Source organism: Saccopteryx leptura, chromosome 1 (genome assembly GCF_036850995.1).
Source record: "Saccopteryx leptura isolate mSacLep1 chromosome 1, mSacLep1_pri_phased_curated, whole genome shotgun sequence".
Lineage (NCBI taxonomy): Eukaryota > Metazoa > Chordata > Mammalia > Chiroptera > Emballonuridae > Saccopteryx > Saccopteryx leptura.
This window is the reverse complement of record NC_089503.1, coordinates 255,192,286-255,205,697: the sequence shown is the minus strand read 5'-3', so window position 1 is coordinate 255,205,697 and position 13,412 is coordinate 255,192,286. Positions and strand designations below refer to the sequence as shown.

Here is a 13,412-nt window from a genome sequence, read left to right as displayed (position 1 = left end):
CCTATTTCAGTGTGTGACCTTTAGAGGGAACTGGCTTTGGAGCAGGGGCTCTGTGCCTGAGTCCTGAGTCTGACTGCAAAGCAGGACTCACTGAGAGCTGGCTGCAGAGCTCCTCTGGCCGTCCTTGCTCTCTTTTGTGAGGCCTACTGTGAACACATGGCTGTAGAAATTTAAATTTAAATGAATTAGAATTCAGTAAAATTAAAAAATTCAGTTTCTCAGTTGCCAGAGCCACATTTCTCGAGTGCTCAGTGGGCACATGTGCTGGTGGCTGTCTTTTGGGCCAGTGCAGGCGCAGAACATCCCCGTTATCCCAGAGAGCTCCACTGCACAGTGCTGCTCGGGGAATTCCGAAATTCCAAGGCCATAACATTTCTCAGTGGCAATGGAAGTCCTACTTTAACAGGCACGAAAGATTCCTAAATGCTTGTATCGGTCTTGGGGAAGGGCCTGCAGGTGGCACAGACATGAAGCGATTAAACCCAAATTTCTCTAAGCTCAGAAGTAGAGGCTCTTGCATCACTGCTCAGGGAAATGAGAGCCAAAACTTATCCTTTTGGCATTTTCCAACTATTAAAAGAAAGGAAATATTTTTGACTTGATGGGCCATGTGATCTCTGTTGCAGCGATTGCTCAATTCTGCCTTTGTAACCCCCAAACAGCCATGGAAATAGGGCATGACTTGTGCCAATAAAACTTTACTTACAAAAACAAGTGACAGGTGGACTTTGCTGAGCCCTGGAATGGAGAGAACTCCCTTCTGGTTGTTCTTGTGCTGAGTTTCCTTCCCCAGTGATAACCAGTTGGCCTGCAGAATGGTGGGGGTGGTTCTTGCTGAGCCAGAGTATGTGTGTTGTCTCAGGAATCAGTGGCATTTGAGGACCTCGTGGTGGGGCTCATCCAGGAGTGGGTGTTGCTGGGTGGTGCATGGAGGAACCTGTGCAGATATGGAATACTGGACAATTGTAGGGCCCTGACTTTTAGGGGTAAGGCTGACACCAAATTCTTATATCCTGTAGGCAGGTGCCAAATGGTTAAGTGCCTGCCTCATGACCACAAAGATGTGGTGTGGGCTTCGTGGTGTTTACCATTCCCTTGTTTCCACAGGATAACAGAGATGTCTGTTGCATTGACTCAGTTCTTTCTGTAGTCAGGACCTGCATGGATCTCATTGACCTTGACCTTGGCCTCAGGTTTAGAGTTTAGAGAATGTTAGCCCCATGGGACAGAGAGGAGGATGTTTGTGGTTTGGGCCCTTGTTAAAGATCTTCACTGAGTTCATTAGAAATTGGGGGTAAACACTTTGCTACCATTGTACTCGTTCAGGGTCTTGAGCTGAAGTCTACATGGAAGCTGGGTGGCTGATGGGGAAGTGTTTGTTTTTCTTCATGAGCCCTCCCTCTCTCCCTCAGCATGTGTGTCTTTCTCCGTGAGCAGGGCCAGTACCATGCAAACCCAGGCTTGCCTCCCAGGTGGGGCCAGGAGAAGAGCTGAGGGCAGCAGAACGCAGCATTCCCCGTGCCATGGGTGTGGGTGAGTACCATGGGCCGAGGGATCTTGTGACTCACCGCATTATGGCGGTGGTGTGCTGGAAAGTATCAGTCTTAGCGCTTTTTAAAAGCCCTCTATATTGAAAAGAAATAAAGCTGTTTGGTGTGAGGTTTCTCAAGTGTGTTGCTTGAGCTTTTCTGCTGTTTTCACATTTTACCTCTTTGGTCTCAGAAAAAGGTATGTTCCCAATTCTCTTTTTTGAAAAAAATTAAGATATTCACAAACTATAAAATTCAACCTTTTAAACTGTGAAATTCAGTGGCTTTTAGGATATTTACAAAATTGTGCAACCATCACCCCTACCTAACTCCAGAACATTTCCATCACCTCAAAGTGAAACCCTATGCCCCTGCTCTCGTCCCCTGGCAACAACTGATCTGCTTTCTGTCTCTGTGGGTTTACCTGTCTGGATGTTTCTTATAAATGAATCATGCAACATATGACCTTTGGTATCTGACATCTTTCATTAGCATGATGTTTTTGAGATTGATCCATGTTGTAGCATGTGTTACTGTTAGTGTTTCATTCTTTTTAAAGGCTGAGTAATTTTCCATTGTATGGATGGACCACATTTTGTTTACTCATTTATCTGTTGATGGACATTTGGGTTGTTTCTGCTTTTTGGCAATGTGACTAGTGCTGTTGTGAACATTCATGTACAAGATTTTTTTTTTTTCTTCTTTTTTTTTTTTTTTGTATTTTTCTGAAGCTGGAAACAGGGAGAGACAGTCAGACAGACTCCCGCATGCGCCCGACCGGGATCCACCTGGCACGCCCACCAGGGGCGACGCTCTGCCCACCAGGGGGCAATGCTCTGCCCATCCTGGGCGTCGCCATGTTGCGACCAGAGCCACTCTAGCGCCTGAGGCAGAGGCCACAGAGCCATCCCCAGCGCCCGGGCCATCTTTGCTCCAATGGAGCCTTGGCTGCGGGAGGGGAAGAGAGAGACAGAGAGGAAAGCGTGGCAGAAGGGTGGAGAAGCAAATGGGCGCTTCTCCTGTGTGCCCTGGCTGGGAATCGAACCCGGGTCCTCCGCACGCTAGGCCGACGCTCTACCGCTGAGCCAACCAGCCAGGGCCCATGTACAAGATTTTATATGGACACGTCTTCAGTTCTCTTGAGTATATACTTAGGAGTGAGCTGGTGGGTCACATAGTATCCCTATGTTTAACTTTTTGAGGAACTGCCAAACTGCTTTCTAAAATCAAGCATACCACTTTATGTTCCCACCAGCTGTGAATGGGAGTTCTGATTTCTCTCTATCTTTACCCACACAGAGTATCCAGTTCCTCTTTAAGTCCAACCTTTTCATCGGTGTTCTTTGTCTAATTGCTTCTTACTAGTTTCTGTGATATCACTTTCTGGCAACAACAGTCTCACTTCTCATGGAATCTTTTGCTTGGAAAAATAGCCTCTAATTTCCCCCTCGTTCTTGTCACTTCCACATTCCATACACAGCTCTACTCGCTTTGCTCACTAATGCCTTCTTCCCTTGCAGGACTTCCTCAAGTTCAGGGTCAATTTTTTTTTTTTTTTTTTGTATTTTTCTGAAGTTGGAAACGGGAAGACAGTCAGACAGACTCCCACATGTGCCCGACTGGGATCCACCCGGCATGCCCACCAGGAGGCAATCTCGGCCCATCTGGGGCATCGCTCTGCTGCAACCAGAGCCATTCTAGCGCCTGAGGCAGAGGCCACAGAGCCATCCTCAGCGCCTGGGCAAACTTTGCTCCAATGGAGCCTTGGCTGCGGGAGGGGAAGAGAGAGACAGAGAGGAAGGGGGGGGGAGGGGTGGAGAAGCAGATGGGTGCTTCTCCTGTGTGCCCTGGCCGAGAATCGAACCCGGGACTCCTGCACGCCAGGCTGATGCTCTACCACTGAGCCAACCGGCCAGGGCAGGGTAAATTTTTTTTAAAAACCTATTTTTTTCTGTGTCAATTTTATACCACTATTTATTTCTGAAAAATGTTTCTTTTTTGGGGGGGTTCCAATTTATTTCAGATTGGGAAGCTCAACCTGTACCCAAAGAGTCTACTATGAAGGATATTTTGGGGGAAAATTCATCCTTTGATTTGCAAATGGTAAGATTCACGGTCAGATGGGGGTGGGGCTGATCCCTTATTCCCTCTCATGGGAGAAGTTGAGGAATATGTGAGTTGGAAATGCACTCCAGGGACAGGGAGGCATGGAGACAGGGCACTTCCTCTGGAGCAGGGGACACTGTGGTTGTCACTGTGAATATGGCTGTTCACATAGTCTATGGCTCATGAATTTGGTTAAACTCCACCTGTCGCTCAAGAGTTTTTCTTCCTAGATGGTTCCCCCAAGTAAACATTTTCATCAGCGCGAGTCAGACATTGATTGTGTGAACTGTGATTTAATCTACAACAATCATGAGAAACCTGCTGTCTGTTAGGGAAGGCCCTGGAAAGTTAGGAATGTGAGAAAGCCTGGTGGTGGAGCCCGCAATCTCCTCAAAGATCTCCACCTGTGTAAATGAGGCACACCTCTTAAAATGCTGAAGCATGCCTCTGACGGAAGCATCCCTGGGCGTGGCACAGATGCCAGCAAGTTTCCGTCACCTTTCACTCCTTGTCAGGTACAAATTCTGCCTGGAGAGAAGTCATCCGATGACTTAACTGTGGCAGGAAAGGCTTCTGGAGGAACCGTACCTGGATGTGAACAAGAGAACCCAAAGGAGAGAGGGCCACACTGTTTCTGAAGGATGTGGGAAAGGTGTCAAGGATCTCTCCCTGCTTAGGAGACAAGCTGAGGTCCCAGAAGCCTTTTCGAAGTGGGAAAGAACCTTCAGAACCCACTTATCCGTCACAGTGCACGAGAAGACACCCACAGAGCCCTCTATCCCCACTTTGGCTTTGAGTTCCCCCCAAACTGCAGGAGCATCCAAAGTTTCGGTTCCCTTTCTTGGGAATTTTTTTTTTTTTTTGTATTTTTCTGAAGCTGGAAACGGGGAGGCAGTCAAACAGACTCCCGCATGCGCCCGACTGGGATCCACCCGGCACGCCCACCAGGGGGCGACGCTCTGCCCATCTGGAGCGTTGCTCTGTTGCGACCAGAGTCACTCTAGCGCCTGGGGCAGAGGTCAAGGAGCCATCCCCAGCGCCCGGGCCATCTTTTGCTCCAATGGAGCCTCAGCTGTGGGAGGGGAAGAGAGAGACAGAGAGGAAGGAGAAGGGGAGAGGTGGAGAAGCAGATGGGCGCTTCTCCTGTGTGCCCTGGCCGGGAATCGAACCCAGGACTTCCGCATGCCAGGCTGACGTTCTACCACTGAGCCAACTGGCCAGGGCCGTTTCTTGGGAATTTTGAGGATTAGGGTTTGGGTAGAGGGATACATAGAGCCCATCTTCATTCCTGGACTAGGTCTGCTTGTCCCAGAGCCAGTGAGGTCTCTGGGTTCCCTCAAGTCATACGCCTTTCCCTCTGTTATGGATGCTGTTGACCTCTGGGCAAAATAGGTACTGGCCCAGTGGATGGTGTGGCATGGCACAGATTGTAGAAACCTCTGTCCTATTCCTTTGCCCTGAGCATGGGGAGCCTCACCCCACACAGCCTGGTATGGGCCACAGGGTGGCCAAAACCCTCGACCCACACAACCTGCAACCGACCCCAGAGCAGCTGGGACTCCTCCTCCCACCTAGGTTCGTATCATCCTTGGCTTACACTCTTGTTCAGGTAGAGGATGTCTTCCACTTGCTGCTCGGGAAAGGATGTGTGGTTTTTGAGAACTTGAGATCTCATGTGTTGGAGCTGCTGGGTCACAGTGGCGTCATCTGACAGGCTGGTGCAGTCACCCATTGCAGAGCATTCTCTGTCACAGAGTCCTCAACTGATATTTGTTGAATGAAGGAATGAACAGACGGGGGCTGCTGAAGGCATCCCCAGGCCCCCATAGGCCCCATGTCTTGATCAGCAGATGGACCATGGGAGAGAGGGAGGGAAGGAGGGCAGGAGGATGCCATGATGAACAGGTCCTCTTAGGTTTCTGTGGCTCTTTTCTCTCAGCATGGGGCTCCAGCACCTTCCACAGACCCACATTCGGCTCAGGAGTGAGCACCGAGTGTGGGAGAGGAGGGGCCTCTCCTGCTGCATCTGAGCCCCCAGGAAACAGGCAGCCACAGAATTGTTCTTTGTGGGCAGAGGAGACCCACTTCTAGACACGTGTGCAGAGAAATTGTGCAGTTAATTCCTGCAGGCACATAGCCCATAACTGGTCAAGCTGGATTTGGAGCTGGGCGTTGAATCCAGGCCTAACTCCTGAGACCACCATCTTAGCCACCAGGATATACTGCCTGTGGTCACACAACCCGCCACTCTTCAGCTAGACCTTCCAGGCCATTCCTGGGTCACAGAGCCTTGTGTCAATCACTGAGGCCCTTATGGCAGTTCTGAGGCCTCCCTGTCATGTGGGAGTAGGTGTTGGTGGCCAGGGACTGTCCAAGACCCTGTAGCCACCCCGTCATGGCCAACAAGGGCAGTGGAGGGGCAGGCAGAGGGACTGGGGAGTGCTCCTGAAGAGCAGTGCAGAACACAGAGCCAGGGCCGCCTCCAGGCTCAGCCTTCCTGCCCTGCCGCTCCGCTCTGCTGGCTCAGCTCCTGGAGGGGGCCCCTCACGCTGCTGCATCCACGCTGTCTGCACTAGCAGTGCTCAGTCAGTGTGTGCTGAACGAATAGGCTTAAACTCCTAAAAACCTTTTTTCAAGAAGAGCGATCTGTGCCAAAATTAAATCAGTGAAAATATTTGTCTCAAAATATACCCATGGTGACTGAGAGATGACACGGAGAGGCCAAGGCCACAGATTTTTTTCTGACTTGCATTTTGTTAGAGAAGCGGGCTTACCATGCCACATGTGGTCACACAGGGACAACATTAGGGGTTGTCAGGAGGCAGACAGTCATGAGGGAAGAGTTAGGTCAGAGTCTTTATTGGGGTTGCACAGGGCAGGATAAGCAGGATTGGTGAGTTTGAATAATTCTGGGGGACCCTGGGCACAGGGACTATCCCTAGTCGTCTGGTCCCTGGCCTGGGTGATTTAGGACGGGGGAGGTTTGGCTTGTGTGTGAGGTTGGTAAGGAGGTGGTTCTGGGTAGCAGGGCAATGTAAACAACTGGTTTACACAGGTTTGGGCCTGTGATTGATGGACGCCAAATAGATAAATACATACAGAATCTAAGAAAACACAGAGGGCTTCCAGCCTTTCTGTGGTCAGACATCTTGTAGTGCCTGTGAAGGCTCATGGCCTAACCTCCATCCAGGGACCCCAGAACCAGAAAGAGGCCAGGTCTGTTGTAATCTGCCCTCAGAGACCCTCGGTGGTGGCTGGCACCCTCAGTGGAGTGAAAGAGTCACCAGGTCTGAAGCTGCCAGACTCATGTGCTCCAACTTCTGACTTCACTGCTCCTAAACTGAGGGTCTCTGAGGCCGGGAACAACTTCAGTGGTTCCTCTGTCCTGCTCAGCATTTTCCATGCCTTTTTTTAGGGACTGGGGCTGGATCAGAGGATGCAGATCCACCCCATGATGGGAGAAAGGGGGACACGTTCAACTTCAGATGACCACCCAGTTCTCGGGGAGTCGCCTTGGCCTTCTGGATACACAGTAAGCTTGGGAGGTGTTTGCTGTGGGAGCCTCAGCCAGTAAGGCCTAGGGTCAGGATTTCTGTCAGCGAGGAGGCTGGAGGGGAGGGAGGCATCTAGGGCCCATCGTTGGGAACAGGGAACGTGCTGGCAGCTCAGGCTTACCTCCTGAAAAGAACTGAACAGGCCCTAGCATTTCTGCATGGAAGGCAAACCTTGAAGGTGTCAGGGGCTAGCGCCCGGGCCCTGCCTCTCTTGGTTCAGCCTTTCTTCCTCCAGTCTTTCTACTCACACTCCCATGCCATCGTTGGCCAGGAAACCTGTAGGAATGAGTAGGTCCTGTAGGATCTGAGGGCTGGGCAAGGAGTGTCTAGGCTGCTGACTGAACTTGAGTGTATCAGAGAGGGACACTTAAAAAAAAAAAAAAAAAAAAAAAAAATATATATATATATATATATATATATAAATTTTAATGGGGTGACATTGATAAATCAGGGTACATATGTTCAGAGAAAACATCTCCAAGTTATTTTGACATTTGATTATGTCAAAATACTCATCACCCAAAGTCAGATTGTCTTCTGTCACCTTCTATCTGGTTTTCTTTGTGCCCCTCCCCTCCCCCACCCCTCCCTTTTCTCACTCTCCCCCCCACCCCCGGTAACCACCATACTCTTGTCCATGTTTCTGAGTCAGAGAGGGACACTTTAAGGTGCGCCTCGCCCAAGGAGAAGCAGCCTCCTACCTGCCCCTGCCCATCGCCTGCCCTGAGGGTCCTGTTGCATTTACTTCCCATTCACCACCAAGTCCTGTGAGCTTTTCTGCCAAATTGTAACCTACCTCGGACTGCTCCTCTTGTTCCCACTGCCACCATCCTGCTCAGAATCACCACCGTTGGTTCTGAACCCCTCCGGAACTGCTCCTAACAGGCTTCTGCTTCGACTGGACATGGAGGCCAGAGGCACCCTTTAGAAGTGCAGGTCAGGTCAGATGGACTTCCGAAGGGGCAGCGAAGGGGCAGCTGTCAGTAAAGGCACATTTAGATGTTTTCTCCCACAGCAGGCTTCCTTCTGGAAAGAGCTTCCTTACTCCCCTCATTTGCACTGGCCCACCTCCACCCCCTCCCTCTCCCCCTCCACCTGCTGGCACCTGCTGCCCACTTTGATCTGGTGTTTCCTCCATGGCTGGAGACTGCTGGGGGTGGCCTCCCTCACTGGGCCCCTGCTCTCTGTTCTTGGAGGTGTAGTTCTATCAGTGATTAGCCTTGTCTTGAAGAATTGGGTGAATCTGTGCAGGTAATCCAGGCATGTCCTTTTATCAGTGTATGCCCCGAATCGGGACCAGTCATGCAAATTCAGTCAGAGTGAGCAGGTGTGAGCAGATCCCATCAACCAACCTGTGACTCTAATCTGTTTCTGTCACACTGTCCAGGGGCTGAAGGCGGCTGTGCGGATTCAGAGGGTGGCCACACTGGAGGCTGCAGTGGACATCCTTGACCCCTGGGTGGCCAGGGTTTCTGGTGAGTGAGTACTGGGTGGAATCATGGTTGGAGGGCCTGGCTGTTCTGTGGGGACTTGCATCTCCAGCCTTCATTTCCTCTGACCACAGGCTTGCCCTGCGCCACCAGGAGAGGCTACATAAAGGCCTCTGTCATTTGTGTGTTCAAGGGCAAAGGCACTTTCACAATCCTCAGATTCTTTTTTTTTTGGTTTCAGATCATTCTGTTAAAAAAAAGCTGGCTCCACTCAACTGTGGCAAAAGGCCAGACCTCTCTTTGGGAGAGAATAAATTCTTCACCCCACAATTATGAGGATGCTGAAGATTACAATTGAATTTACTATACATGGCATATGTTTTAACTGAACTTTTAAGAAATGGAGCTAAAAGGTACATTTACTTAGAAGTAGGAGAAAAAATTCTGGAGGACAAATAACATCTTAACTTTAATTACAAGCATTGGATTAGATCATAATTACTGTATCAGTTAGCTTGGCCAGATGTTGTGCATTTTGGAGAAGGTTTGGAGAGAGGATGTTAGGCCTAGGAACAGCTTCTTTAAAGCCCGTGGGGAGAGAGAGAGCCTGGTTTGCCCAGGGTCCCGCGGAAGGCTGTGGGAATGGGGCAGAGGAAGGTGGGTAGAGTAGTGTGAGCTGCCTGGAGAGTGAGTGGCTTCAGATCCTCCAGGGCCTAGAAGTGTGGGGAAAGAACCCTGGCTCGTGTCCTAGGTTATGAGGATGAGGGGCACATTTATAGGTGTGTGGTACCATGTACCTGTGGTTCTAACAGAACCCTTCAGCACCTGGATGGGTGGTGGCTTCAGGGAGGATGTGAGTGATGGAGGAAGACAGTTAGGAATGGAATTGTGGTGGCCTAGACTTGGGGAAGGTGTGGAGTCAGTATGGTGGGGTCCCTAAGGCCATGCATGGGTTTGGTGACTTGCTAGGAGACCTCATAGGGTGCAGCATACAGACGCGCGTGGGGCTATGGTTTATTACAGGGAAAGGGTACAAAGCAAAATCAGGCAGGGAAAGGGCACATGAGGTGAAGTTCAGAGGGAACGAACGACCTTCCAGACTCCTCTCCCAACAGAATCACACGAGATGCATTAATTCTCAACCAGCTGGTGCAACATGTGGGAAGTGTTGTCTGCGTAGGTGGCTCATTAGGGACTTCACGTCCATGGTTTTCACCCGGGGCTGGGCATGTAGGCACCCTCTTTCCAGAACATACCTACATTCCAGACTCCTAGAAGAGAAGCACAAACCACACTGCACAGTGTGAGCAGACTGAGTTCCTCTTATCAGTTTGGGTGGTGAGGACCCTCTCGAAATCCAAGTTTCCAGACCCCAGCCAAGGTCCAGCCTTGTCATCAGGCCTTGCTAAGGAGCTCAGTCAAGCTTGCTGTGTTAACTCTTATCTGCATGGTGCATAAGCATGACACATTCTTTCTAAGAAATGTAGAAGGTGAAGTTGAGACAGTTGGTGAGTCATGTGTACATGCATTTACCAGATGATCCAGAGCAATTACGTGCCAAGCACAGTGCAGGGAACAGGGTTCTGACACCTAGGTCATGAGGGAGTGACATTTAAGTAGATCCGGGGGGGGGGGGAAAGGTGTGATGTAGCATTAGCCATGGTCAGGACAGAGTTAGGAGGAAAGGAAAGGGGGTGGGTGGGGTTGGGGAGAGGTGGGTGCTTTATGTAGAGATGTCACTCCTGATTTATTTTATTTTTGGGATTCATTGCTGGGGTCTGTAGAGTGTCGGAGGGGGTGAAATTTCTCATCCCTCAGGGGTGTCACTTGCTGGGTGTCACTCAGATTAGGAACACTGAGAGAAGAACAGGCTTTGAGAAGAAGGTGGGGAACACATGTTTTTTGGGTGTGTGCGGGGGGCAATGAAACAATAGATACGTGGCCCTGGCTGGTTGGCTCAGTGGTAGAGCGTCGGCCTGGCGTGCAGGAGTCCCAGGTTCGATTCCCGGCCAGGGCACACAGGAGAAGCTCCCATCTGCTTCTCCACCCCTCCCCCTCTCCTTCCTCTCTGTCTCTCTCTTCCCCTCCCGCAGCCAAGGCTCCATTGGAGCAAAGATGGCCCGGGCGCTGGGGATGTCTCCTTGGCCTCTGCCCCAGGCGCTAGAGTGGCTCTGGTCGCAACAGAGTGACGCCCCAGAGGGGCAGAGCATCGCCCCCTGGTGGGCAGAGCGACGCCCCTTGGTGGGCGTGCCGGGTGGATCCCGGTCGGGTGCATGCGGGAGTTTGTCTGACTGTCTCTCCCTGTTTCCAGCTTCAGAAAGAAAAAAAAAAAAAAAAAAGAAACAATAAATACGTGTATCTCATCATTCTAAGGGCACAGGAGTCTGGAATCAGGTGTTAGCAGGGTCACACGTCCTGTGAAATCTGGAGGGGAGGATTCTACCTGGCCTCCAGCTTGGCTCTTGGTGGTTGGTGGCATCCTTGGTGTTCCTTGGTTTGGAGATATACCAGTCCAGTCTCTGCCTGCTTTGTCACAAGGTCTTCTCCCCTTATGTGTCCCTGTTTCTGTGTCTCTTTGCTCCTACAAGGATACCAGTTATTGGATAAAGGCCCACTCTACTCCACTGTAACTTCATCTTAACTAATTGTATCTGTAAAACCCTGTTTTCAAACAAAGTCACATTTTGAGATGCCAGGAGTTAGAACTTCCTCTTTTATTGGGTAACACACTCCAACCCATAACAGTCTGCCTTCTGGGCCCCGCAAATTTATGTCCTCCCTACATGCAAAATACATTCACTTGATCCCAACATTCCCAAAATTTTTACCCATTTCAGCATCAGCTCTAAGTTTAAATTTCATCTAAATCTCAACTGAAAAAGTCCCAAATTTCATCATGTAGATCAGGGGTAGTCAACCTTTTTATACCTACTGCCCACTTTTGTATCTCTGTTAGCAGTAAAATTTTCTAACTGCCCACCAGTTCCACAGTAATGGTGATTTATAAAGTAGGGAAGTGACTTTACTTTATAAAACTTATAAAGCAGAGTTACAGCAAGTTAAAGCATATAATAATAATTATTGTACTTACCAAGTACTTTATGTCAGATTTTCGCTAAGTTTGGCAGAATAAATCTTTATGAAACAACTTACTATAGTTAAATCTATCTTTTTATTTATACTTTGGTTGCTCCGCTACCACCCACCTTGAAAGCTGGAACACCCACTAGTGGGCGGTAGGGACCAGGTTGACTACCACTGATGTAGATCATCCAAGCCAGGTATGGGTGAGATTCAGGCTGTGGCCCACCTGGGGGCAGATTTTCTCTCCATCTGGGAACCTGTGAAACCAGAACAGGAGAGCTCTGCTTCCAGAATACAGTGGTGGGATAGGCCAAGGGCAGGAAGCCTTGCAGTTTTATCCCCTCCTAATGGGAGAGAAGAAAGTGGTCATGGGTCCCCAGCAAGTTCAAAACCAAGCAGGGTGAGATCTATGCCTGATGGTAGTCCTGTGTGCTTGAGGCTCTGTTGTCTAGCTACCGAGGTGACAGCCTGTCCCTCTAGCTCTGGATAGTCTGTTCTTGTCCCCCAGATAGGTGAGTGGAGAGATGGGAGCCAATGGTTGGATGTCTGGGTCTGAAGTTTAGATGTGAGTCGGCCTGGGGACTTGGGCTTTGTCAAGTAGAGTTGGATTTGATGCCCAGAGGGCCAGGTTGCCAGCTGGGGCAGAGAGTATTGAGGGAGCTGAGAAGAGGAAGGTCTGACATGGCAATGTTACCAGGGGTGAGATGGAAGAGGGGCTTCTACAAGAGATTGAGAAGGAGGCTGGGAGTGGGGCACCATGTGTATCCCTGTGAGTGTGTGCATATGTGTGTGTACACATGTGGTCACTCACAGTGAGGGTGGGCAGCCTTTGGTCCTGTGAGTGTGCTTCCTGGGTCTCATGGCTGTCCTATTCTCTAGCTCTGCCTGCTCAGGACGCCGTGTGGCTGCAGGAGAGCGTAGGGGAGGAAGCTGTGGCCCCCAGTGCGCTGTCCACGTGTGTGCAGGTGAGTAAGGAATCCTGCTGTTTTCTTGCTTTTCCCTCTTGTCCCCTCCCCATGGCCTGGAACTTCTCGACCCTGTAGAGCTGCTCTCCAGGCACCCAGGCACTGGGCCTCTTGCAGTGGCTGGAGGGCCGTGTAGGCAGCGATCCCCTTCCCCAGCCAGACCTTCCCAGGCTGGTGAGGGCCATATTCTGCTGAGCATCAGGAGGGAAACAAGACTGCCTGTCCTCATCTCTCACCTGCATGCTCTTCTGGAGCAGATGTTTCTCTTCTGTCTGCAATGTACTTAGGTCTGCTGGATCGGGGCTGGAGGGGATAAAACTGCAAGGGCTTCCTGGCTAATTGTCAATAGCTAAGTCCTGTTATGAAGTTGAGGTTCTTTGACGCTAGTTCTCATTTTGCGGCCTAAGCCAGAGGCCAGATTCAGAGGTGCCTCAGAACCCCATCTGAAAATCTTTTGCACAGAGTCTCCATTCTCCAGGCTTTCAACCCCCCCCCCCCCCATCCTGTTGAGTATTGGCAGAGGAGGCCTAAAATTGAGCCTGGATGGGTGTGCATTTTAGGATCCAGTCACCTTTGCAGATGTGACTGTGCTCTTCACCCCAGAAGAATGGATGTTTCTGGACTCGGCCCAGAGAAACCTGTACAAAGACGTGATGCTGGAGAACTACAGGAACCTGGCCTCTGTAGGTAAGGCCAGGCTCACTGCTTCACCCATACACACGTGCAGCAAGTGCAGGTTCCCAG

General features: G+C 50.4%; 1 protein-coding gene across 2 annotated transcripts in view; it reads left to right on the top strand.

The window, feature by feature from the left end:
• ZNF333 (zinc finger protein 333) overlaps window positions 1–13,412 on the top strand; it is a 31,409-nt gene that overhangs the window by 3,076 nt on the left and 14,921 nt on the right. The window contains exons 3-9 of one of the 2 annotated variants that reach the window (XM_066347068.1): window positions 863–986; window positions 1,438–1,533; window positions 3,553–3,632; window positions 7,051–7,167; window positions 8,577–8,664; window positions 12,583–12,668; window positions 13,229–13,355. In XM_066347068.1, the coding sequence (XP_066203165.1) occupies window positions 863–986; window positions 1,438–1,533; window positions 3,553–3,632; window positions 7,051–7,167; window positions 8,577–8,664; window positions 12,583–12,668; window positions 13,229–13,355 (718 nt within the window). The remainder of the gene's footprint in view (window positions 1–862; window positions 987–1,437; window positions 1,534–3,552; window positions 3,633–7,050; window positions 7,168–8,576; window positions 8,665–12,582; window positions 12,669–13,228; window positions 13,356–13,412) is intronic. The other variant, XM_066347057.1, reaches the window with a different exon arrangement.